Source organism: Nesoenas mayeri, assembly GCF_963082525.1.
Source record: "Nesoenas mayeri genome assembly, chromosome: 2".
In the NCBI taxonomy this organism is placed as follows: domain Eukaryota; kingdom Metazoa; phylum Chordata; class Aves; order Columbiformes; family Columbidae; genus Nesoenas; species Nesoenas mayeri.
The window spans coordinates 51,152,073-51,177,320 of record NC_137543.1 but is presented as its reverse complement, the minus strand read 5'-3'; the positions used below and the strand labels follow the sequence as shown (position 1 = coordinate 51,177,320).

General features: G+C 43.4%; 1 protein-coding gene across 1 annotated transcript in view; it reads right to left on the bottom strand.

The window, feature by feature from the left end:
• Positions 1-6,420, bottom strand: part of ROCK1 (Rho associated coiled-coil containing protein kinase 1) — an 87,384-nt gene extending 80,964 nt beyond the window's left edge. Inside the window, exon 1 of the mRNA XM_080339207.1 lies at positions 5,242-6,420. Within this exon, the coding sequence (XP_080195333.1) occupies positions 5,242-5,334 (93 nt within the window). The 5' untranslated portion in view covers positions 5,335-6,420. The remainder of the gene's footprint in view (positions 1-5,241) is intronic.
• Between the last annotated feature and the right edge of the window lie 18,828 nt (positions 6,421-25,248).

Here is a 25,248-nt window from a genome sequence, read left to right as displayed (position 1 = left end):
GGATGTTGCCTGCATAGTGCTTACAGTTTTACCAATGTTGCCTCATCAGCCTTCTGCCTTTATTGCTGCTTGAATGACTAGACAAATTAAGACAAAGACAGAATAGTTTTCAGACATTCTCTAATTTTGTTGTCAAAGAAGGAAGTTCAGTTTTTTCAGCATCTCCACTTGGAACCGCAATTTCTTGATGACAAAGGAATTTCAATCAAAAGCATCAAGAAACATAAAAAAAGTTTTTAATTACATGTTTTGGAACCTCTCAAATTCAAGATAAACATCCTGTATCGAGACACACATCTCAGTAGTACTTGGTAAGAGACCTGAAAAAGCTTTTTATTTTTATGTAGTACTACAGCATGTCCTAGGGAATTCTGCTAACACCAACTGTGAGGCTACCAATATCATCTGCTCACACTGCTTCTAAATATTTGTTAAGTTCTCAATGAGTGGCTCCTGAAGTTGTAATTGTCCTCCAAGATTTACAGACCAGCAGGTTGATTTTCAATTTGTCCTGCAAACAAATTCCAGGTGTTTCCCTCTTCCTTCCCACTACCACAAAACTAGAACACTCCACAGTTGCCAGGAAAGACGACGTTGTTTACAAATATTTTTACTTGATAAGAGCATTTATAATCTAGTACAGGGTTTCAGCTGTGTTTTTTATTCCTCTCATTTAAACGTGTCTTAACATCAACTTTCTATTATCGTCGGTGATTAAAAATTTTTATAGGAAAAATAAATTACATTCCAATCTCTAGTTTTATGAGCAGAAGAATTGGCTAAGTTAACTGTTATTTCTGTATAAAACCTACCATACACTGTGAATCAGATGCTAGCATTTTGACAGTCCCACCATCTCTACTGTTAACTTTCTAGAAGCTTACGTAATATTACAAAATTCTTCTAAGAAGTGCAACCTGAAATGAGAATGCACCAACTTCTTGCATTTCCAAAGTCATCTTACAGTTGCATTTTACCTTTAAAACACCAAGCTACATATTTTATCATTAATTTCACAACAACCTATATATTTCATAGTTCTCAGTGATGATCAGGTAATATTAATGTGCAAAATGTATTTCTGGTGCAACCAAAATGAAAACCTCTTGAGACTACATAAAACAAGTTTGTCATACACAGTGTTTACTGTTGTCAGCTAATTTGAAGCCAAATTGCTGAACAAGTGAAACATTGCATATCTTTGAAGATTCAAAACCATCAAGAGTCTTTAGTTAAAAAAAAAAAAATAATAACCACTCAGGTAATTGACTAAGTACTTGAATAACTGAGTTACTCAAGTGTCTACATAAAATATGAAAAAACTCTTTTTGAGTTAGAATCAGAGCAGAGAGAGCATCAAAAAGCAATTTCATTAAAATTTACTAGCTATTTTTGAATCAAAAGCATAGGCAGGTTCAGGTCAAAATGCTTCACATCCGTTTACCTGTTTACAGCCCTCCCTCCCTGCTCTCCAAAAACTAGAAGCCCATAAACTCCAAGGATTTAGTGAGAAACAGAGGAAAAAGAAATCTGTTTTATTCCAGAATTGTTGTAGAAGTATGCTCATTGAATACGACTTCACACTGCCCAACATCATTAAGGAGACACTAAGCTCAAGTTAATAGCTGGTTACTTACATCACCTTTGGCTCTACTTAGCACGCCTATGGTATTCACCAGTATCTGATCATTGCACACCCTAGAGTGTGACTACCTAACAGAGTCTTACTAGATCTTTTTAGGACAATAGGATTCCTAGTACCTGATATTTTGAGAAAAAGCACTACATTACACTGTGGCACATGCTTTACACAGAACTTAGGCTTTGGCCTTTTCATGGCTCTTCAAAAAAGGCAACCTATCTATGATTTCCCAGCTTAGTACTGAAACAAGTGCATGGAAGCCCCAAAGAAAAAAAACAAATTAGTTACAGTCAGTTGCAACTTAGTCAGTTTTCTTACTCTGTTTTTATTACAGTTGCATAAGAGAAAACAGGAAAAATAAACACATCTCTCTCCTGCACCTCAGGTTTATGAATTTCCTTCCTGCAGCATGTAGAAGTTGCATAGTCCTCAGTGTGTCTCCTTCCGCCTGCTCTGTTGTCAGCACTCTTCTCCCACACCTTCCTGAAACAGTAACATGCCTTCCTTTGTATCAGCCCTCCCCCTATTCTTAGTGTTTTCATACTACTTCACATACAAATTTAGAATCTTTCTAGCATACAAAACCTAGCTTATGGCACTTAGAAAACGCAAAACCGTTACAAGACTGATTTAAAGGTTACTCCATGCTTGCCTTTTAGTATACATGGGCTACAAACTGATGGGAAAGAAGAATAGAAGCAAAATAAATTAAAGCTAAAGAGGATAAAAACATAGTAAGAGAAGCTAAGGGCATTGCTGAGACTTTTCTTCACACAGCCAAAAAGGCTTTTCTTGAAACTAAAGGAACTCCAGCATTTTAAGCCTGCACGTATACAGTATCAGATACTGAATTTAATGTGCCTCTGTATCAGTTATTAATATATTACCACTCAGATACACACAGTTAGCTAACACCTTTGCACAGGAAAAGTGAAAATTATTAAAAATAATATCAATTCACAACTTTAATCAAAGGGAAAAAATATTTTAGATTTTAAATGTTTTATTTTTAAAAAAGTATGTTTTTATTGGCATTGAGTCTGATCACAAAACATACATCTTTTTAAGTGTACCAGACCTAGAGTCTGACAAATCTCCCTCTTCAAACAGGGGCTGGGGAGAGGGCAACGAGGTATACATCTTAGAAGAAATTTTAAGTGCATAACAATTACACCCACACCTAAGCATTTCTTCTTTAAAAACATAAGTACATATATTATGAAGTTTTTGATATATCAATAATATAAAACCTTGGGCCAAGAATGATGCTTGTAGTGTGAGTTGTCACACTAAGAATGGGTGTAAAATATTTAAACTCTTTAGAAAGGGTTATGATACTTAAATTCTATAGAAAAGAGTTCAAGAATCAACTCAAGATGAGAGAGATGAAACAAAAGCCCAGCCAACAGAGAGATCGATATAGTGACCAAACACGGAAGAAGTTAAACAGCCAGCTGATGTCTTCATAAGTACTTCCTTTTTGAATTCGTACTCGTTTAAAAGAACAGTATCTGTAACTGGGCCTAGTAAAAAAAAAAAAAAAAAAGAAAGAAAGAAAGAAAGAAAACACCACAACAACACCCATGATAACAGAATTCTGATTAATATACTGTAAGAAGCTGATTTTAAAAGAAAACGCAAAGGTATGCCCCAAAATCTCAGAAGATGCCTAAAAAATTCTCACTTTAAAGGACATTCTTAAGCTCTGAGATGCAAACATATGTTCCAAAACTTTACAACAAGCATGACAGGAAGCATCCCAACAAGTTGATTCCCAAACTAACTACAGCTTAGCTCCAAATCATGATTAAGATAACTGAAAAGGGACAAATCTATAAACTGATTAAAATGTGAAGGAATACAGTTAAAGATACTATCAACTACATGTATGATACCTGCAGCCTCCTTACTATCACTGCAGGAAGGTCCCCATAGTAGGGCCAGCATTAAAGCACATACTAGCAAATGGAATCATGGTTAATGTAAAAAAAAAAAAAAAAAAAACCACACCACAAACAAAACAAAAATAAAAAGAAAAAACAAACCACAACACCAACAACCACCAAACAAACACCACCACAAACCAACCAACCTCTCCAACCTCTGGACTCTTAACTGGATCTACATACTTGAAATCTATCAATAGAAGCTGGGTGTAAAAAGTAGGATTTGACAGTAGCCTTGAATTGTCACAATATATCCCACAATATATCCCAAGCATCAGAGCTCTTCACTTTTCACTTTAACCGTGGTTCTAAGACAACAAATAGGTAAACTAGATCAAAAGAAGCACATTAACTGGAAGATGCAGTGCTATTTTCCCTTGTAGCAACAATATCCACAAGGCTCTGCTTTTATTCAGGGACTTAAGTTTGACCTGTCAACACTTCAGAAGCTCACAAATCAGTAATAAGCTAAACAGAGCACACAATACCATGAACTTGTACAAATTCTTTCATTAGATTCTTTTCATTTCTCCACTGTCTTGTGCTCAAGCAAGCTTCCTGGCAAGAGCCATGCAGCAGAAGATGAAGACAGACTATTAAGAGCTACCTCCACCCCCACACCTCCCTTCCCCCAGCCCCAAATGTCAGAGTTCATACTAGCAACAAATTCAATTCACTTGTCCTCCTGAAAAAGCCAAAAACAAACAAACAACCACCTAAAAACTTTTATCACTTGTTACAAAGAAAAGAAATTCTCTACTTCAGCATAAAAGCACAAATTACAATTTGCTACTATTTAAGGGTATCTCTAGGCATATCTAAATACCCAGCTACATCCCAAATAGATTGGTTGGATTTGGCATACACTTTGTTGACGTACTTTCTATAATCAGAACCCAAACATCATCCACTTTTGTCAAGCAACTACCAAATGATGTTTGGCTTACGTCAGTAAGTGTTATGGTTTGCTTTCTTATGATGCAATTGTAACACTGACAGCACCGGAAAGATCCACTGAACCATCAGGTACGGTAAAGCAGAGAAGCAATAAGCAAGCAGCCCTGTATCCCAGGCCTAGCACACCAATTAGCTTAAAATGCATTTGAACCCCTGCCATGCCTACTTCCCCACCTGTAAGGGCATATTAATCTCAGAGCTCTGTTTTACACATCATTAGTTAGCATTTGCAAACATCTACGTTAAACAGGCTGAAATAAGTGCTGCATTGCCCAACCACGCCGTAAGAGAACCTCACTCTCAAAAAAAAGAAAAAAAAAAAAAAAGCTGTTGAAGAGGGAATTGGTATATCAAAGCTATTTACAGTCTCCTGCTCACACACAAGGCTGACACTGACGAATTCTGCCTTTGTACAAAGTGTTCACCGCCCCTCAGGACAGCCGGTGAAGAAAAGAAAGGTGCATGAAGCGAGAGAGATGACAAGTCTGGGGCAGGACCGGGCGGGCGCCTCCTTGGCATGAAAGCCGTTCTCCCTGCACAGAGACATTCACGCACCCTCAGCTCAACACTGAGTAAACAAAACACTGGTGCGGAGTTAGGGAGGGTGGTGACTCAGCCGGGAGTGCGAGATTTAGTCCCACAGGGTAAGAAATTCGGGGAGACGGGACCGGGGGCCCATCTGCGCTCCCTACTCACCAGCAAACAGTCCACGTTCACTTCGGATTTGGGGTCCTTCAAAGTCACGTCGATTTTTTCAAACCGAGACTCAAAACTTTCTCCCGTCGACATGTTTCCGGAGATAAAAAAAGTTTCCCTTATTCCAGAGCAAAGTTAGGTTAAAAATAATGAAAATGTAAAAAAAAATAAAAAACAGGAACAAGCGAGTACAAAAGAGAAACCACACAGCCTATACCAGGCTGAGGACCGCTTCCTGCAAAATCCCTTCAATCACAGAAGTCTCTGAGGCAAATCCCCCACGCTGCCCCGCCAAGGGGACAGAAAACCGAAGAGTTCGCGGCCGTGGCAGGGGGGGACGAGGCTGCTTCTCCCCCCTCCTCCACGCACGCACGCACTTTCCTGGGCTGCTCACAGCCCTGCAGCAGCAGGTTTCCTCTCTCTCCCTCCTCTGCTCGGGCCCCTGCGTCTCAGCAACCTCATTTTCCCAGCCGGGGAAGCCGCCCTGGGAGCCAGCGTAGCGGTTCCTCCTCCTCGCCCTGCAGGAGCGACGGCGGCGGGTCGGTGCCACGTTCCGAAGCGCAGCTTTCTTCCCAGAAAATCACAAGAAAAAAGCAAAAACGAGAGGAAAAAAGAAAAAGGAAAAAAACCCTGCAGGCACACCAACAAGGCAAAAGTGAGAGTAAATAAAAATCAAGCCGTAGGAAAATCCTCTCGGCGGCGTGTCTCAGCGTCGTGGGGTTGGTCCTTCCATAGGCACAGAGAGGGAGCCCAGGCGGGCCGGGGGGAGCGGCTGCCCCACTCCTCGGCCGCCCCTCTGCCTGCTGCGGGCGGGCGGGCAGCGCAGGGCTGCCAGCTGCGAGCACAGGCCGGCCCAGCCCCCGCTGCGAGTGCCCCCCGCGGGCAGGGGGCAGGTCACTTCAACGGCGGAGAGCCGGCAACAGCATCTTTCTTCCTCTCTCCTCCTCGCTCCGCGGCCGCCGGTAGCTCCTCGCTGCCTCCCGCCGCTGCCAACACCGGCTCCGCTCCCGCCCCTCGCCCGCTCCTCCACCTCACGGACGGGACAGCAGCCCGGACCACTTCAGGACCGACCCGAGGTTGAGGGGTGAGAAGGAGGAGGGAAGGAGGTGGCTTGAGGGGAGGGGAGAGTTTAAGGTCCGGCCGCGGCGGCTGTGGGGAAACCTGCGAAAGACACCAACATGTCCGCCTTCCTGTTTGAACAGTCTGGTGAGGGAAGAGGCGGCTGGGACAGGGGCGCAGGACGCATGCGCGGAAGGAACGGCTCAGGGAGGGGAGGGAGGCACAAGGTATGCGCGCGGGGCGGGGGCGCGTGCGGCCGCCGCTCCCCTTTCACCCGCCGCGCCGCTGCTCAACGGTCGGAGGGGGCGTGCTCGCGCCGCGCCCTCGAGACTTGGGAGAGGGCGGCGGCGGCGGCGGCGGGACGGCGGGAGCGAGTGGGCGGCGCGCGCCAAGCAGCCGTGGCGGGGGGAGGGGGCGCGGGCGCGTTCGAAACGGCTGCGGCTCCGGTAGGAGCGCGGCGGGATCCGCAGTTAGGCGGCGGCGCTGGGGCCTGCTGGGAGTGGGGCGAAGCGCGTCCCTGTGTGCCTCCCCCCTGCCAGCCTTTGGGCGGTTCTGGCGGGCGTTGCGTGCGCGAGAAGGCGTGCGCGGAGCGACGGGCCCGCGTCCCGTCGGGGAGCGCGGCCGTTCCGGTCGGGAGTCGGGCGGTGGCGGCCGGCAGCGTGCTGGGAAAGGACGCTGCCCGGCGTACGGCTGCCCCGGGTCCCTGGGGGCGCCTCAGAGCTGCCCGCGCCTTCGCGGGGAACTGCGCGGGCGGCCCCCCCCGCTCCGCCGCGGGCCCGGCTTTGCGGTCGGGCAGGCGAGCGGTGCACAGGGCGAGGCTCTGCTCGCTGCCGGGCGGCACAGGTGCCTGCCAGCCTGGGGGGTCACCCAGTTCAGGGTGCCCAGGGAGCTTCGGGGGGCTTCGCCCTCGGAGATCTTCACAAGCGGGCGGGACACGGCTCTGGGCAGCCGACTGTCCGTGGCCCAGATCGAGAGGGTGGCTGGAGAAGTTGGCTCTTCTAACTGCTGCTGCTCAGATTCCGTGCGCCCGGGGAAGGAGAGGCTGCCTTGTCCAACACCAGAAGTTCAGAGCATTCCAGCTTATGGCTTGACAAGAGTCATGCGCAAGGTAGCACACCTGACTTGGAAAGAACAGAGACATACAGCATTAAATATGTAACCTGTGCAGCTTATCTCAGTGTTTCCAGCTTAAACCTTACTCTGGGACTGCAGCAGGGACCGTTTATTCAAATAAGGACATTCAAGTAAAGAAATTATTTCAAATAATATCGGATGGAGTCCACTGTACTGGTTCAGTTCACAGATCACAGAATCACAGAATCGACTGGGTTGGAAAAGACCTCAGAGATCATCGAGTCCAATCCTTGGTCCAACTCTAGTCTGTTTACTAGATCATGGCACTAAGTGCCATGTCCAACCTCACTTTAAAAACCTCCCTGGGCAGGCCGTTCCAATGCCTGACCACTCTCCCTGTCAAGTTCTTTGACTTCCACGGCTGTTCCAGAAGTGGCAATGGTGTTTTTACAAAGGTCACTCAAAATCATGTAGAGAATGGCAAATCATTAATCTCTGGTCACTGAACAGTTGCCAGTAGCAAACCTGCATCACTAGCAGCACTATGAGTTATTTTCCAAGTTATGATTAAGAAACAAATGATCTATAGCCAAGTTCTAGGGCTGGGGTGTCAAACTCATTTTCACCGGGGGGCTGCATCAGCCTCGCAGTTGCTTTCAAAGGGCCAAACCTAATTTTGGGACTGTATAAATGTAGGAATAGTTTGTAGTAGTTTGAGCTATTCAATCATGGATATTCACTACTGGATATCTTGTTTTACTCAAAGAAAAAAAGCAGTGTCAAAAAAAGCAGTGGCATTGTACATTTTGCTTTTTTTTTTGTCCACAACTGCCTGCAACTTCGTTTTCTGATGAGAAGTATGTATGGTTAAAGCAAAAATACATGCTACAACAAGGTTACACTCATGTTTACTTTCAGTCTTTGTGCTGGCTATTACCACAGCTCTTTGATTCGGAGGGTTTGGTTGCTCTTGGAAGTGCAGATGTTCTATTTCAACAACCACAGTCCAAAGAGAACATTGCATGTACTCCACAAGCTACAGGGTGTAGGCTTGGGATCATTTCATATATGATGCAGCAAGTAATTCTTGAAACACAAATAAAATGCTCCCTTCTTACAGTATTAAACAAGATGAAAGTCATTGTTAGAGATATAAGTTCTCAGTGCTCATGGACACCTGGTTTAGGCATTAAAAGATACACAGGGAGGATGCCAGGCCTCAGCAGGGTGATTGGAACCACATAACTGTAAAGAATGTAAAATTCATGAGGCCTGTAATAGAATAAGGATGGGGAAGCCTGAAGTGACACAGTCCTGAGCTGTGCTCCAGATACCACTCGTGTTTTATCTACTGTCTGTAGCAAAACATATAAGTAGTCTTGGAAATGCAAAACTTCTTCCATCATCTCCAGGCCTCGCTGCAACAAAGCTACATGGGTCTTACTCTCACTTGCCCTTTGCATCTTGCATTACTTCTTTTACAGCAGCCCAGCTTCGACACAGTGAAGGGGAGAGAAACACCATCCCATTGGCTTGGCACCTTGGAGAATTCACTGAGATGCGAGAGCTGAGCATTGGACAGGCCCAGACTCACATTTGTTTGCCAGTGAAGGATCTTGCCATTCAACCAGTAGACCCAGGTGCCTCTTCCAGTGCTTGTGGTGAGGGAAGCTGCTGTGTTTGTGTTCAGCTGTGTGCAGACGCACCGGGTTTCAAACACATCTGTCAGACGGGGCTTTTCTCACAACTACGGTAGAGTAAAAGTGCTGGTCTGTCTGTCTGTCTCAAATAGAATAGAATTTGTGTGGGATGTACTTCACCAAGCTGTCTAGGAAACGCAGAGCACTGATTTGAAAACATAACAGGGAGGCTTTGGCTACAAAGAGCAAAATGGAAAATAAATTCTAATTTTGGAAGCAGGTATAGGTTAAGTGTCTGGTGTGGTATCTGGTATAGGTTAAGTGCTCCCATTGTAACTTGAGAGTGTAACGTAATAGTTTCTAATCCAGTGAATGCTCATTCACGTGCTTGGATCTTGAAGCACGTTTTCATGAACTTCAGTCGGACTCTTTGCATCTGTAGGATTAGAAACTTGCACAGTGTTGGCCATTAGAAATCTTATGAAGTTCCATCCTATGTAACCAATCATAGTGCATTAACACGATGGTTTTTTATTCCTCATAACAAATAAACTAAAAATTAGTAATTTCTTCTTCCTGCATTTGTTGTGTCACGTGTTTTGTGATTGAGTTATCCTCTTGCTGAGTGAAATGGAAATTACTCAACATATCTATGACCTGATAACACTGATCAAGCATGTAGGCCTGGAAAACAATTTTTTTCCTCTCTTCAAAAGTATGTAGTCTCTTAATTCTTGGAAGTGTCTCTATGTAAGCTCATGTCCATGCTTAGTAAACAAGTGAACTGATAATCCTTAACAAAACAAGAATCATAGTTCTCATATCCATGTTGTCTTGCCTATTTTATAAGATATTTAAATGGTCTTGCTTTTAGCGTGATACAAATGTGACAAATTGACATTGAGTTTAGAGCTGATCGTTTGGCAGAGATTACCATTAAATGCAGAAAATGGGTAAACTGTAGAATTACTACATTTGCTTCCTCTAAAACATCACAGCATACTTATAAAAAGTACATGTAATAGTGTTTATTGTGTAAAAAGCATCTGTGTACATTAGATTTAAAAGCCTGTGCCTCATAAGAGGTTTCAGTAGTGCCCATTTCAGGAAATGAGCAAACAGCAAGAGCACAAGAGCAGTGGAATACTCGACAAGTACTGGCTGGCCCCCCTCTGAGCAGGCACTGTTACCCCCATTCTCTCATGCAAAAGCTAAGAAAAATTAAGTGAAAGAGCTTGTAATAAAGTCAAAGGCCATCTAGATTTTTTTTGGTCACTGAGTATGCATCTTTCAAAGGCATGCAGTCTCAGAATGAGAGAAAAGGCTGGGATACCGGAGTTCCTGATGTAACTACTGACTTCAGAAGAGTTACACAAGGCAGAAATGAGACTATATCCTGTTCACCGTATTTGGCCAAGTTAGTAACGCTTGATCTGCCTTCACGTTCAACTTCCTATTCAGTCAACATGAAACCTGCAGCAGCTAAATCACATCACGTTCAGCCTGCCTTTGGTGCACCACCCTCTCTCCTGGTTTGCCCTACAAAGCTGGCTCAGGTTTGCCTCAGCTCTAGTCCTCTGGACACTTATTTGCACGGTTCAGTATTGCTCAAAGCTCTGAGATGACGACTGTGGTCAACAAATCCAGTCCTTGGGCAAACATTTTACCATTGCTAAAGCTCATCTGTGCAACGGAAAGGCCTTTTGATAAAGCCACACCAACACTGATGGCAGTGTGTTTGCAAAATCTAGGAAAAAAAAAACTGCGTGAGGTGGTGAAGCTGCTGGCTGTAGGTGGCTGATTTAGAGCCACAGACACACTTGACTGCAGCACAGCCCCCTTGCCTCCCCTGGGGGTTCAGCTATGCTCCAAAAAAACTCCTCAAGGAATTACAGACTGTGAGCTTGAGGTGCAAGGTGCTCTGAGTAGTGAACACATTAAAATGCTCTACCAATAGGAGAGAGAAAGCAATGTGATAGATATTAGTCATATCATTTGCACACTTTAAAAAGGCATGTTGGTTCTTCCAGGATGAGGCAAAATGTAGGAATCAGAATAGAGTAGAAATGGAATAGAAATTACCTAGGCAAAATAAGACAGATTTGGATATAATTGATTGAAAGAAATGTGGCATGGATTTGCTCAACAAAAGTAATATCTTTCAAACATCCGTAGATGCTGAAACAGTGCAAGATATACATAGACATATATAAATATGTATGTTTTTCCTGCTTGTCACTCACTTCAATAAAGATGCAAGGCTCCTGGCATGTGACCTTTCCTATTCCAAAGTATCTCAGCTTCTTGACAAAGGGCAGTTGCTGTTTCCTCTCACAGTGCAGCGCATTTTCACACACTGTAGTGCTTTTTTCTTTTTTGCATCCAGCACTGGAAACCCGAGGAGAAACAGTTCTCGCTGCCTGTGTGTGGTGAGCGATGAATAAGAAATGGGGCACACTTATCTTTGTTTCTTTTTCTTGAATGAGCTAGAAATAGGCAAAATTATCACCTTTTGGAACTTTCGCCCGGTGTGATGAAGAGGGTTGGGTCTGAAAACAAACTGTTGCAATGGAGGAAGTAAACTGGATGGGATTGTCTGCTCCAGTGCAAACACGGATGAGTTTGCTGCCAGCAGACAAGGGCATAGTTGTATAAACAGTGCAGTATAGGCACTCCCAAAGTAACTTTTGCTCTATCTGGAAAGGAGGGGAGCTGTGAGCTCAGAGACAGATAGCAATCCACAGGATAAATATCTGGTCACCATATGGCTCAGGCCAATATCAACCACGATTACATATACAGTGCAGGCTCCCTTTGCTTTTCTGCTTTAAAAGTGCAGAAGAGAAAGCCTGTGACCAATGTATGGCAAAAGCTCACAGAGTGATTTTAAATCAAATCAAAACAAAATTCCACTGGAATGCTGAAAGCTTCATACCTCAGTAAGGACAATTTCCGTGGCAAATACTGTTTTCCCACTGAAGCCACTTGGTGGGTACAGAAACCGTTAAGATGCCAGAAATTCTTCTTTTACCCTGGGAAAAAGTTTTTTATTTTTACTATCCCAGAGCTTAAAAATGGCCCAAGTACTTCTCGCTCGAAATCTTCAGAAACCCAAACAAACTCAACTCTTAAGTGGAAGAAAAGCCATGGAAAAAAATAGCCTGGAGAAACAAAAAAAATATTAAAGTTTCAGAATGTTAGGACTATATTAAAACAGGAGCTGAAAATGAATCTCCTGATAGTACCATCTATCAGGATATAAAACATAAATAAGCTATTATTTGTGTCTTTTAATGTAATTTATAAGTAGAGTGATTGCCATCATTATAGACCTCTTTGCAGATTAAGCTATCATGAATCTGACATTCTGCTCTGCTATTAATTTGTTAGCTATCAATCTCCTACAAGAGTAAGAATTTATCTTCTTATTTCTCCAGTCCCTAACCCTAAGTGCTCTCTCCCAGAACAAATTTCTTCCACCCCACCTTACTCCTGCTTCCTCCACGTACACATATCACATTTCCTGTGGTTGGATTAGTTTTGCAGTCCTTACTCAAATAGTTGTTCTTCTGAAGACAAAAGTTAAAAGTAAACTGGGCTGAGTTTAAAAGTAAACTAGTTTTGATTCTCCTGGCTTTGATTTTTCATACGTTGTCCTAAATATCTATACTCCCTGTGAATGCTTTGTTTCGCTGAAGACTATGTCAAATCCATTAAAAGCCGTGTTTTTATCTTGGGCCTGGGAAGTATTTAAGAGTTTCAGACTTTAACAGATAATTAACTTCTAAATTACACATTTCATAACTTTGCTGGAATGAATGGAGTGGGCTTCATACGGTCATATGGCAGAGCAGTGGAAGTTGCAGTTCTTGACATTCACATTGTAAAGTTTGGCAACACAAGTAATAGCCAGCTTCTTTTATATCATGAAGCTTCATTTGATTCTGTATGGCTTGTGTCTTAAATTTAAGACACCCAAATGGCACTAAATATGCAGTTTTAAAAACCCCATGTGCTTCATATGACTATCTTCCAGATAGGAAAAAAAATCCGTTAAGAAGTTTAGTCACCAACAAGGAATTCAAATTCATTGCAACCGCAGGAATTATAAATGAGCCAATCTAGTAATTTTTGGTGGCTTTTAATAATGAAATCACAGAAGCTGAACTTGTGATTTTGTTCACACTCAGGATATTTTGAAATTCTTCTGTTAATCTCATGCCACTAGACAATCTACTAACAGTTATTTTACATTGACACTACCACTGTTGTTATGTTTGTAGAGCTTTACTATTCCTACAGCACATCTGTAAGCTTTGAAATCACAGAATCGCAGAATGTCAGGGATTAGAAGGGACCTCGAAAGATCATCCAGTCCAATCCCCCTGCCGGAGCAGGAACACCTGGATGAGGTTACACAGGAAGCCGTCCAGGTGGGTTTTGAATGTCTCCAGAGTAGGAGACTCCACAACCTCGCTGGGCAGCCTGTTCTAGTGTTCTGTCACCCTTACCAAGAAGAAGTTTCTTCTCAAATTTAAGTGGAATCTTTTGTGTTCCAGTTTGAACCCATTACCCCTTGTCTTATCATTGGTTGTCACCAAGAAGAGCCTGGCTCCATCCTCGTGACACTCACCCTTTACATATCTGTAAATGTTAATGAGGTCACCCCTCAGTCTCCTCCAAGCTAAAGAGCCCCAGCTCCCTCAGCCTTTCCTCATAAGGGAGATGCTCCACTCCCTTCATCATCTTTGTTGCCCTGCACTGGACTCTCTCCAGTGGTTCCCTGTCCTTCTTGAACTGAGGGGCCTTAGAGGACAGAGAGGATTTAAATTTTATTTTTATTTATAATTTGATTATTTATTTAAATCTGATTTTTATTATAATTCTGTTTTAATTTGGCCATAACAACCCAAACCCCACAAATGGAAGTTTTATAGGTGTGATCATAGGAATAAAACTATGTGTTTGGAAGTGTAAATAAGGTCCTTCTCACGTCTAGAATCAAAGGGTTAATCTCTTTCTTCTTCTTTTCCTTTCTCAAAGATAAAAGACACTAAACTTCCTATTTCTTGTTGCAAAACACCATGTGGGTCTGTTGGGCAATTCAACTCTTAATACTTGGAAGGTGGCAATTTTATATTGGTATTACCCCATTATTATGCTGATTACTTCAAATGAGCGGTACTTCCTGGAACTGGTTTGAGGTGGAGAAGTAGTCCCATAGACTCCTAGTTTGATGAGAGCAAAAATAAACTGACAAAGGGACAAACTAAAGACCAGGAACGGGCCTCTTGCTGAGATCCATTTTGGGAGTGTGGCAGACCCCAAGTAATACTTTCTTGATGGCGAGCTTTTAGGCTGAGGCAAAAAGAGAGCCAACTCAGCCTACTTATCCTCAAATATAGCCTATCCACCAAGACTGGGGAATGGCAGGATCGTCCTAAGATGCCTCTGATCAGGCGCTGGCACCTGGCACAGGTCAGGAATGCTTTCAGCACAGCTGACGGTGCAGCAGACTCTCCGTCCAGTGCTCAGCAGGGTTTCAGCCCAGCAGACTCTGGCCCTGCAAACCCGGCACAGTCTGCACATAATGCAAAATCCACAGCAAACTCTGTTAGGGGTGTTACTAGACCTGGCAATGAACTGTGGGATTTCCCTCTAGGTGTAACTGCGCTTGGAGTATGTCGGGTGGATGAGCGTGTGGGTAAAAGGCATTATTAGGAGCTTGGAAATATGGAGGAAGCAAGCAGAAAGAAAAAAAAATGCTAAGAAACACTCTAAAATGTTTACATGAGCTTGTTTTTGACTGTCTTATGCTGTATGTAATATCTTCTTTCTAGAGTGACTGTGTCAGAGAGAGGGTTTTTTTTTAAAGGGCAGAATTACATTTAAAATCTTCTGTCCAAACCTTGTGTTGCAATCTCTTGAAAATTCATGTTTGCCCTTTTCTTCACAGTAGCTTTGTAATGACGCTCCTAACATACCATAGTGCACCATAAGAACAGATGAGGCTGCTCTGTAAAGCACTGGATTAAAAAAAATGTACTAGGTGATTGACTCATTCGTGGCCTGTAGCCATACGAATGCTTGCAAAACTGCTTCCGGCCAATGTTCTGGCACCTTTACCATAGAAACAACAGGTAGCATGGCAAGCAAAGCTGTCTCTCAAGAGTCTCATAAAATGAAAGCATACCTGTGAAAATGCATATACAAAAGCAAGTGTTTGTATAGAGTTACATTATCACACCTCTGCAAACACTCCTTTTTGTGTGCCAAACTTTGGTGAAACTATGGATTGAGAAGAATTCGGAACTAGAGAAAGTGCTTTTAAACAAATTATTGAAACTACAAGTAGTAAGTACCAAATTTTATGTAGTTCCCAGTACTCCTTTGCGGTGGCCATGCCATTTTATTATACTCTTATGAAGGTAGCAACATCATATTGCCTGCACTGTAAAAAGCCCGCAGCAACTCAGACCACGTCCGCACCACGGTGGCAGACATGATGGTGTAATCCAGCTGGCTGAAGTCACAGCGGTTGCATCCTCTTACCCCACATCGCCTTGAGGTGCCTGATAGCCCCAGGTCAGCAGACCAGAAGTTAGTCCTTTTGCCCGCAAATGTGCCTGCAGAAAAGGGACGTACAACCCTGTGCCTCCAGACATGTTTCTACCCAGCTGGCTGATGTACCCACAGTGGCAAAATCAGTCTCTGCTAGCCCTCGTGTTATTTGCCTGGCCCCTGAAGTCCATGTTGCTACAGCTTCATGCAGCTGTTCTTCAAACAGCTGGATTACGCCATCACATCTGCCAAGCGTGGTGCGGACGTGGTCTGAATTGCTGTGGTCGTTTTACAGCGCGGGCAGCATAATGCTGCTGCCTTCCTGTGGGGAGAAAATGATGGAAAGGCCACCACAAAAGAGTGATGGGAACTGCATCAAATGGGATAAACATGAGACTTTTTTTTTCACTGGAACAAACCTGGACTCTGTAATAGTTTGGACGTGGTACTTGTAGATTCAGTAATTTGAATATAGGAATTCCAAACAGAAGTCCATCCAATTATAAAAAGTCTTGCAATTATAACAGTGGTCACTGATGTTATCTGCACTGCAGGTAAATATGTCAAGAATGCCTTGTGGCCAATATTTCTACTATTTGATGACTATGTGATTATTCTTGGTTAGCTGTTACTGTTTCCTTCTTGACTCATTCCTAAAAGGCTCTGACACATCACAGTCTCATTCACACAGCAGTTAGCGCAACCGTCTTTAAATTGTTTCTGCAAACCTGCATCCAGAGGATCTCCTACCAGAATGGTGTGCGCTCTGCTTCTTGTCAACTTGAAATCCCCTTCCCGTTTGTGTGACGTGAGCCATACAGTCCAGCCTTTCATTTGGGCTCATTGAGAGAGGACCGAGTCTGAGGGAGAGCCGTCTGCTCTGGAGGTAACACCACACCATGGGAAAATGAGGCCAAAAACACGGGCCTTGTGCAGTGGAGGAGATGATCAGCTGTTAGCTGCCGTCCTTCTCAGCTGGGTGGAGGTTTTAATCCTCCCACCTCACCCCCAGCAGGCGGCAGATCATTTCACAGCAGTCATCTTTGTAGCATCTGTGTGAACGTGGTGGGGTGCCTTGTACTTCTGAGCACACGCTTTGTTACGGTCTTCGTCATGTCCTGATCAGACTGTTGCAAAACCCCATACGCAGACTCCCCAAAATGAGTCATGTCTGCCAGCACGGACGTCTGCAAGCCACCTCACTCTGCACAGAGCTGCGGAGCTGTGCGGGAAGCGTAGGAGAAGACCACCCCAGCGCACAACAACAGCGTATTTATTAAAGAGAATGCCGTAGTGGAACAGAGAGGGGCTAGCAGATCTGCACTGGCTGTCAGTTAGCTTCCAGGTAAAATGTAACGGGTTCATTGTGACCCCCCAACCCCTATGTGCTGGCCTGGCTGTCACAGAGGCTGCTGTCCTGTGAAGGAGGAGGTTCAGGTTGGATACTGGGAAAAGGTTCTTCACCCAGAGGGTGGCGGAACACTGGAACAGGCTCCCCAGGGAAGCAGCCATGGCCCCAAGCCTGACAGCGTTCAAGAAGCATTTGGATAATTCCCTCAGACACACGGTGTGAATTTTGTCCTATGCAGGGACAGGAGTTGGACTCGATGATCCTTGTGGGTTCCTTCCAACTCGGGATATTCTATGATTCTATGAAATATGTCTGCCCCTGCATCTGCAGAGAGTTTGAGGCTGTGCTTTGGAAGGGTGATCTCCCAGATAGACTCAGGGTGCTGGAATGTGATCTGCTCCACACCTCCAGGTCCCCAACTGTTCCTCAATTCTGGCATATTCCAATTTGTCTGGTTTTAGACCCACCGTCTGTGAGACTTTTCCTGTACATCGAATCCTACGCGGGGAGAAGGAGCTGCATTACTCATACATAGTCACAAAACTGTGGGTAAACTGGATGGTTTCTTGCTTCCATAGACAGATGACTTCATCCTCTCTGTCTTCCCAAGTTCATGCACTGGCATGGCTAGATTTATAAGATGATCCTCTTTGCTTCATAGGCAACCTTATCACCAGCTCAACAAGAATTCCTTCTTTATCACCTGTTAAGAAGAAGGATCAGTATGTGTTGAATTGGAACAGCTGTGTGGTATCTCTTGCTTTCTACCTGTTGGTAAGTTAACTGCAGTTTCAATAACTTTGCTTTTCTTAATATGTTGTTTCATTTCTTGTTATTTAAACAAGAAAAAAATGGGTTGGTATAGGAAAATTCAAATGCTCTGGAGCACAGTAGGCTCATACAAAAATGTCTTGATATTGAACAAGTGAAAAATGTTTTCCACTCAGTGAGTCCTGAGTATTCCACAGCAGAGTTAACTGGGCAATTTACTCCAGTTATTCATGAGGAAGTTCTGATTAGCAGAGTGCTATTAATTGCTGAAACCCTCTGTTTTGCTGCTGTTGTCTATAAAGGATAAAAAAATCTTAGACAGCCCAGTCACTTTCAAGCCCTACAATTTACACTCACTAAACTACTAGGACCAAAACTATAGTCAGAAATTGTTCCATCCTACTCCATGTGCTTCCTCGCTCTGTTTCCTAGCATCTCTTTCCAAGCCTGTACTGCACAATTAACTTACATGCAGAAAATAACATCTGTAAGACTTGATTTTTTTAGATGTTTATTCTCCTGTCATTGCTTAAAAAAAAATATTACAAAGCTAGGTACAAACTGATATTAAGAAATGGGAATGCAAATTTACACATCTTTCACACTCAATAGCTGTTTCTAGTAGTCTGCCTTTGTCCTTAGGATTTAATTAAATCTCTCACAGAAAACAGAATTTGCTAGTACTTGACCTTTGTTTTCAGAGCCCCAGAACACAAAAGGCATTTAGAATCAATGACAATGCACAAAACACAACGCACTCCGCTTAGTGCTCAGGGCAACACAATGCTCATCCTTTATATGGAGAGACCCTGGGTTAAAAAAGGATTAAAATTAAGCCACAGTATTCTTTCCTAGGTCCCTTCCTGAAGAATCACGGCCGCTGCTTCATTCAGATTGTACATTATGCAGTCCACCAGCACACGATGCCTGATGCTACTGCTCAAGTAATCTTCTCACTACATAAACTATATTGCTCCCTGGTCTTAATTTGCCTTCTCTGGCTTCCTTCCCGTCTCTTAACTCCTCACTTTGAGTCCTCAAAGACCAAACATAATCTCCACGCTCCCTTTTCTGCTCCCGCTTCCCTTTCCTCCCCGCAGGGCCGCCCGCCACCAGCCTTGCTCCAGCAGCCTTCCCGCTTTTGTTTCCCAGCTGCTCACTCCTGCATCCCCTTAGCTTCTCTTTACACCACTTATATCCCTTTCCTATGTGGCTTTTCGCTGAGATACTTCACACTTTTTCTTTTCTCACACCGACTTCTTGTTTTGTTTTGTTTTCTTTTTTCTTCTTTGCTTTGGCATTAATGGCAGAGATTAGGTGGATTTGTGATGGATCATTGCTAAAGTGAGTAAAATTTTAATTTTTGAAACACTCATCGCAATACATCTGAAAAATAACACAGCTAAAATGAAAACTAGTGGAAAGCTAATTAAGGGAAAGCACAATGTTCAGTGGCCTTGAACTGTGTAGAAAAAGATTGCTGAATGAGAAGGCACAGAGGATAATTTTGCTTCTGGTCATGCTAACAAGGGACAGTAAGCCACACATTAAATATATTCCTTGAATTAGGAGAAGTTTCCAGTCTGAAACTCTTCTTAGCCCTTGCAGGGAGGCCTGTAGTAAGAGAACAGTGAGCCTTTCCTATTGCACCGGCCAGCCGGGCCCACAACATTTCCTCCTGTTACTCTGTTTGTCATCTACCATCCCAGGAGCCACAGGGAAAAGTTTATCTGCTTTCCTGAGAAAAAACGTGTCTCTCTTGTGTCTTCTAGAGCAGTGTTGCTCAGCACAGTTTGCAGCCCCGGGGTTCACAGCCTGGCTTTTAGCTTAAATAAAACTTGAGCGAGCTATCTATCTATCTATCTATCTATCTATCTATCTATCTATCTATTAATTTATCTATTTATCTATTTATTTATTTCTTTATTTAGGAAGAGGCAACAAATACAAGCCAATAAATTGGAGGGAAATACTTGAAATAATTTAAATTATATTGTAACTGATGTTTTTGCCATCAGTGTCCTGCATAAGGACTAGCAGGTTTGCTTTGGCATTTTCATGTCCTTCTTGAAAGTGAGGAGCCCATAGACTCCACAGACAGGGTGGCACCAGTCCTGTTTCCATCTGCCCCGTTGGTTAAACTGGAAAAGACTACTTTTTTTCCAGAACAGATTCTGCTCGTAGGTCATTTACACAAATTCCCGCACAAAATCTGAGGACTTGCCATGGCCTTATATATGTGTATATATATACATATATAGAGTGGAATCCATCTCTGCCTCTGCTGGGGCCTCTCCAGCGGCTCTGCTGGCAGGAGCTGCTGCGAGGATGTGTGAATCACGAAGGTGTTCCCAATTTCTGGAGGCTGTTTTCCCAGCTGCCAGGCACGTTGCGCCGCTGCAGCCCCCTCCTCGGGGACTCTGTCTTGCTCGTGGCCGTCTGCCGGGCCCTGCACAAGCAGGGGCCTGATTCCGCAGACGGATGAAGGAGGGAAAGGCAGATGTTCTCCCGAAGGAAAAAAAAAAAGGCGTGAACACAAGAGACATCCTGTACCATGACTGCACATGCCTACAGAAAATGTTTCACGTTACATGGTTACAGAAGCTGCCTTTCCGGGGCTTGCTTTTCCTTTGATTTTCCTATGACTAGAAGCAGCAAATCGGGAATCAAAACTTATGGCCACCCCTGAAGCCCTTTGCATTCGACAGAAACCAGTAAAAGGTTGTTTTTCTCCAGCATTTTTTACGGTAATCTATTAAGCTATTAATATTTCCAGATTGCTTGAACCAAGAATAGCTAGAGAATGTCAAGTCCTCCAGTACATATCTGTACCCTTCGTTTCTCTGCGAGATACATTTCATACAGGCCTCAACAACTACATCAAATGTTCAGATCAAGAAATGTTATGTCCAAGAGGCATTATAGATAATTTCCCCCCTGCCGTGCCCAGAAACAGGCAATATTCTATTATACGACCCAGCTTCTCTGCTTCTTCCCATCACATACGCCAGTCACCGTTGTTTTTGTTATTCTGTCTTTGTCCAGAGTTTTGACCTCTGATTGACTTTGAAGTTTACATACAAGGAAAAACAGTCAGGCAGCTGCTAAAACAAGCAAGGAGAGATCAAACAGTTCTGAAAGAATTAAAAACAAACAACTTTTATCTTTTCCTTTTGCGTTTACCAATACATTAACAGATCCAGATAGATGGAGAGATACACAAATGTGCCTACTTATATTTAAATGATAACATGAAAAAATTACATTAAGAGAGTATTGTTTAGAGTAGTGCAGACGAACATTGAAGGATAAGGAAATTAGGAGAATTAGGAAATACCAGATTAAGATTGCTATGCTAATTTATTTCTACCACTGGGCGTGATTATCCTGTGTTGTACAGAATGAGGCATGCATCCTGTGGGAAAGTCTAAAATACGACTGTGTCATGGACGAGTTTGTAAAAAAACATATGCACATGCGGAGGGACAAAAAAAGATTACCCAGGGAGTCTTAAATCTGCCATTTTCTAATGTATCAAGAACTGACGCTGTAGCTTAAATGACTCAGTTTAATGATGAGGGCACAGGGAATTGGATGTCCTAGCTTGTTTTTTAGGGAGAAAAAAGCTAGAGGAGGACAGTCCCCTGCAACATGGGTAGAGAAACACAGATTCTTGCCATTTATTCAGTGACACAAGCTGTCATTGCAGGCATTTATTTTGTCAACTTTGGAATTAAGGTATGATGTCAAGCATAAGTAGGAGTTATTTGGTCCGGATGTTCTCTACTGTCCCTGGCCATTGCATGTACGGTTAAGATAATTTCCACAGCCAATTCAAATCTGTTTTCTTAAATGCTTAAATAATACTAATTTATACGATGCAAATCCCACCAAATGACAACTCTCTGCATGTCATTTTGCCATAGATAAGCTATTGTCTCTCATATAGGCCAAAACTGTGACATTAATAAATTATAAAAAGGGACACTTAGGATAAATGGAAATATATTTTCCTGTAGGTTTTTTTTTTAATTCTCAATTTCAGAGATTGTTACGAGCAATTTGTAGAACAGAGTATCCCTATAAATAGAAGTAGAATATCTTTTCAGTATTAGCTTCACAGCTGGAGTGGTTTGTGTACAGTTATCTTCTCCATCTATCCCTTGGGCATAAAGGCAGTAGAAGAATTCCTAAAGAAGGGAAGGAAATTGCATTGGTCAAGATCAAATTGCAAGCATGCGTAATTTGATGTACTAATGACTGTCCACCAGATACCGCTGCAGGAGACTCGCCAAGACGCTAATTGTCCCAAGGACTGGAGTTTGATGCTTAACAAGCCTCTCCATAGTTTTGTTGTGGAATGAAAGTTATGACAGCTGCAAATACTGCTTGTCTCACTTGAATGTGCAATAGTGAGTAACGCTGAGAGAAATCCTGATTTTAAATTATAATTTCCTCTGCTTCCAAGTAGTAGCTACTGGTTGGGTTGCTGCACAGGTAGGAAGTGTGGCTCCATAGCTTCAGTATATGGAGTCAGGACAAGGCTCCAAGGTTAACTTTGTGGCTTTAAACTAACTCAGACGCTAGAGAAGCATGTAATTTTGTAGAGCTCTTTCCACTTTTGAAAATGTCAGGTTGTATCATAGAGACAGTCTCCCATAGCACAGTGAAGTCCTCCTTGTGCAGAGCAACTCGAAGGTGTGTTTTACAGTCTTTGCATGGAAGTCTGCTAGTTGCAAACTTTGCATCTTGCAAGCTGCAAGCTGTCATTCATCAGCTCTCATCTCCAGACAGAAGAGATGACAAATGGAGAGGCAATTCTGTCTACTGTTTGCTGAAGTAAAGAGGTCAGTCAACAGTCCATTAAAAAGACTTACGGTGAGTAAAATATTCCTAAATACAGAAGACTCTCTTAATCTGACTTCTGCTAAGCAAGCTTGCTCTGCATCACCCCAGTGCTGAGCAGCATACATAATGAGAAGAAATATTTCTCCACATAGGACAGAAAATTTTCTCACTTTGATAACTAGGATTTCATCCCAGATACTTAGAAAACTTTGACCACACTAATTGCTACCTGCATAAATCTGCTGCTCATGGAGGGCACTATAGCCTCATATCAGCCAAGAAACTGTTGTCCGGTTGGTGAATGACATGGCCTTTCTCCCTGATATTTCTCCTTTCACTGGACTGAGAAGAATCCTTCCAAACACATGTTAAAACATCTGATTTCTTGTAGATGTTATTGTGGAAATTGTACACATGGGCTTGGATTCTGCTTTGGGGTGAAGAAGGTTAGATTGCAGAGGAAATACTCAGAATTATCCAACATTTAGCACACATATGCTGGATTACTGAAGCGTATAGGCGATCAGTATTTCCCACAGGCACCAGCAAAAAGTCAAGTCCTTCTCCTGTGATAATCTTAATTTCCTACCAATATTCTTATGGAACAAAAATCAGTAGCTAATGTTCATCCACAGATTGCTTCAGTTTCCTTTCTGTAAAAAACTACACAGAAAAAAATATGAATTACTCTCTTTGCTGAAGATACTGTTATCTTTGCTATGATATTCCTAGACAGAGTTCTTGGAAAGAAACGTAAGATCAAATAACAGCGTTGAGAAAAAATAAATATATCAAACTAGAATAATTACTGAACTGCAGCGGTCAGAAGCCAAATCTTCATCAAGAATACATCCAGATGCCTAAAAATAGGGTGGACTTCAAAGCTCTGTACATCTGCATTGATGACGAGACGAAACAGTGGCGTCACGGCCATTCCGTAATTGCTACTGGTTCCTGAAATCCTTGTGCGTCTCCAAAGGATGCTGCACTGCGATCTCAGTTCATCAAACTGCTAAGCACTTTCCTCTAAAGCAAGAGAACCTGGCAGGAGCCTGGAGCTCAACCTGGAGTACACTGAGCAAGTTGTGAGGTGGGGAGAGCAGCTGCTGATCCTGTTTTTGTTTCGACTGCTGCTTGCAAGGAGTTATTTACCCTGCTACACTTCACAGGCTGCTCCAACTTGCCATAAGGCTTTGCTTGCTTTCTGCAGCGCTCAAGAGAGTCAGGACTGTAAATTGTCTTCTCTGCTCACTCTGAATCACGTTAGCCTGCTGTGCTTTAGGTAAGCATGCCCCTTGGTGACAAGGAGCTCAGGATAGCTTTATCAGGCAGGTGATGCTGCTTTGCTTGCCCTTCCCCATGTGCACACACACTCCTGCATGCAGCCCCCTGGGGAGCATGTACTGGGGTGCAGCTTCACCTCCAGCACTAGGGCAGCTCTTGGGGGTCCCCTCTGCAAGAGCCAGAGAGGAAAACCCCCCTCACCTGCCCTTGCAGGGGGTGCACAGCCAGCAGACAGGGCAACGGGTGAGGAACATACACAGCAGGGAGGCCATCCTCTAAGAGAAAAATCTCCTTGGATGCTCGGAAACATTTTGTTTCTAACTGCCAGGGAAAATACTGACATTTATCTTTGGTACTGGGGCCAAGTTACATTTTGGCTTGCTCATGCTGAGGAACTTTCTGGCTTAGAGAGAGAAGAAAAAGAAAGCAGGTAGGCCACAAGGCTCCTTGCTGCCTTTTATTTTGCCCACCTCTGGGGTTGCTGCCTTTCACCTCGCTCTGCAGCAATTCATGTGGGAGGGAGAAGAAGCGACTGCGGCAGCAAAGCTCGGCACAACAGAAACTGGAAACAATAACCTGCATATTGGGGCATGGTGACCAGCAACTCTGCCGGGAGCCGGGGATAATCGCCAGGGCATGGTAACCCACACTAACAGCTGGGGAAACTACTTGATGTGCTTCCAGGTTTGCTGGGCTGTCCTCCTCTTACACCTTCCCCGGGGAAAGGTGTGGAGCTGCTGCTTGCTGTCAGCCCCACTGCGCACCTCAAAAGAGTTTCTCCATGCACTGAATACTTGCCTTTGGGAGGTGAAGAATTTTGGTTTGCACAAACAGTTCATATTTTATTATTATAGCTTACCCAGTCATCAATTGCATTCATTATTTTATTATTACAAGGTGTTATGTAGTTTATGTAAATATTTTTTATTCTCTAACTCCAATTTGGATCTCCGGCTTTGCTTTCCTAGGGAGGAAGAATCCTTGTTTTGGGAAAGTATATATCCATTCTCAGAGGAATCACCAAAGGCTTGAGTCCCAAATGCTGCCTTCCTGCATTGTACGAAGAAAGGAAAATGCCATTGGTGACTATTCCCTTGGGCTGAACTGAGGATGAGCAACAAAATCCGAGGAACACTGCCTGAGAAAAGGGCGAACTTGTCTGCTCTTCGCTCTCTCTTCCAGAAGATGTTGGCTTGGGTCAGTTTCTGTGTAGATAAGCTTTTTCTGAAGGGAGCTTAGCCTGGCACACTGAAGTAGCTGAGAGCAACTGCTGAGCAAGAACATTCACCACTTTAGTTTGAGCAAAACACTGTTTACCCCTTTCTCACTCATTTGCCTCTCACATTTCCCTGTTCCTCACTGGAGGCAATGGCTGCCCGAGGCATGGGAATACCAGCAGATCCCGCAGCTGCTATGGCT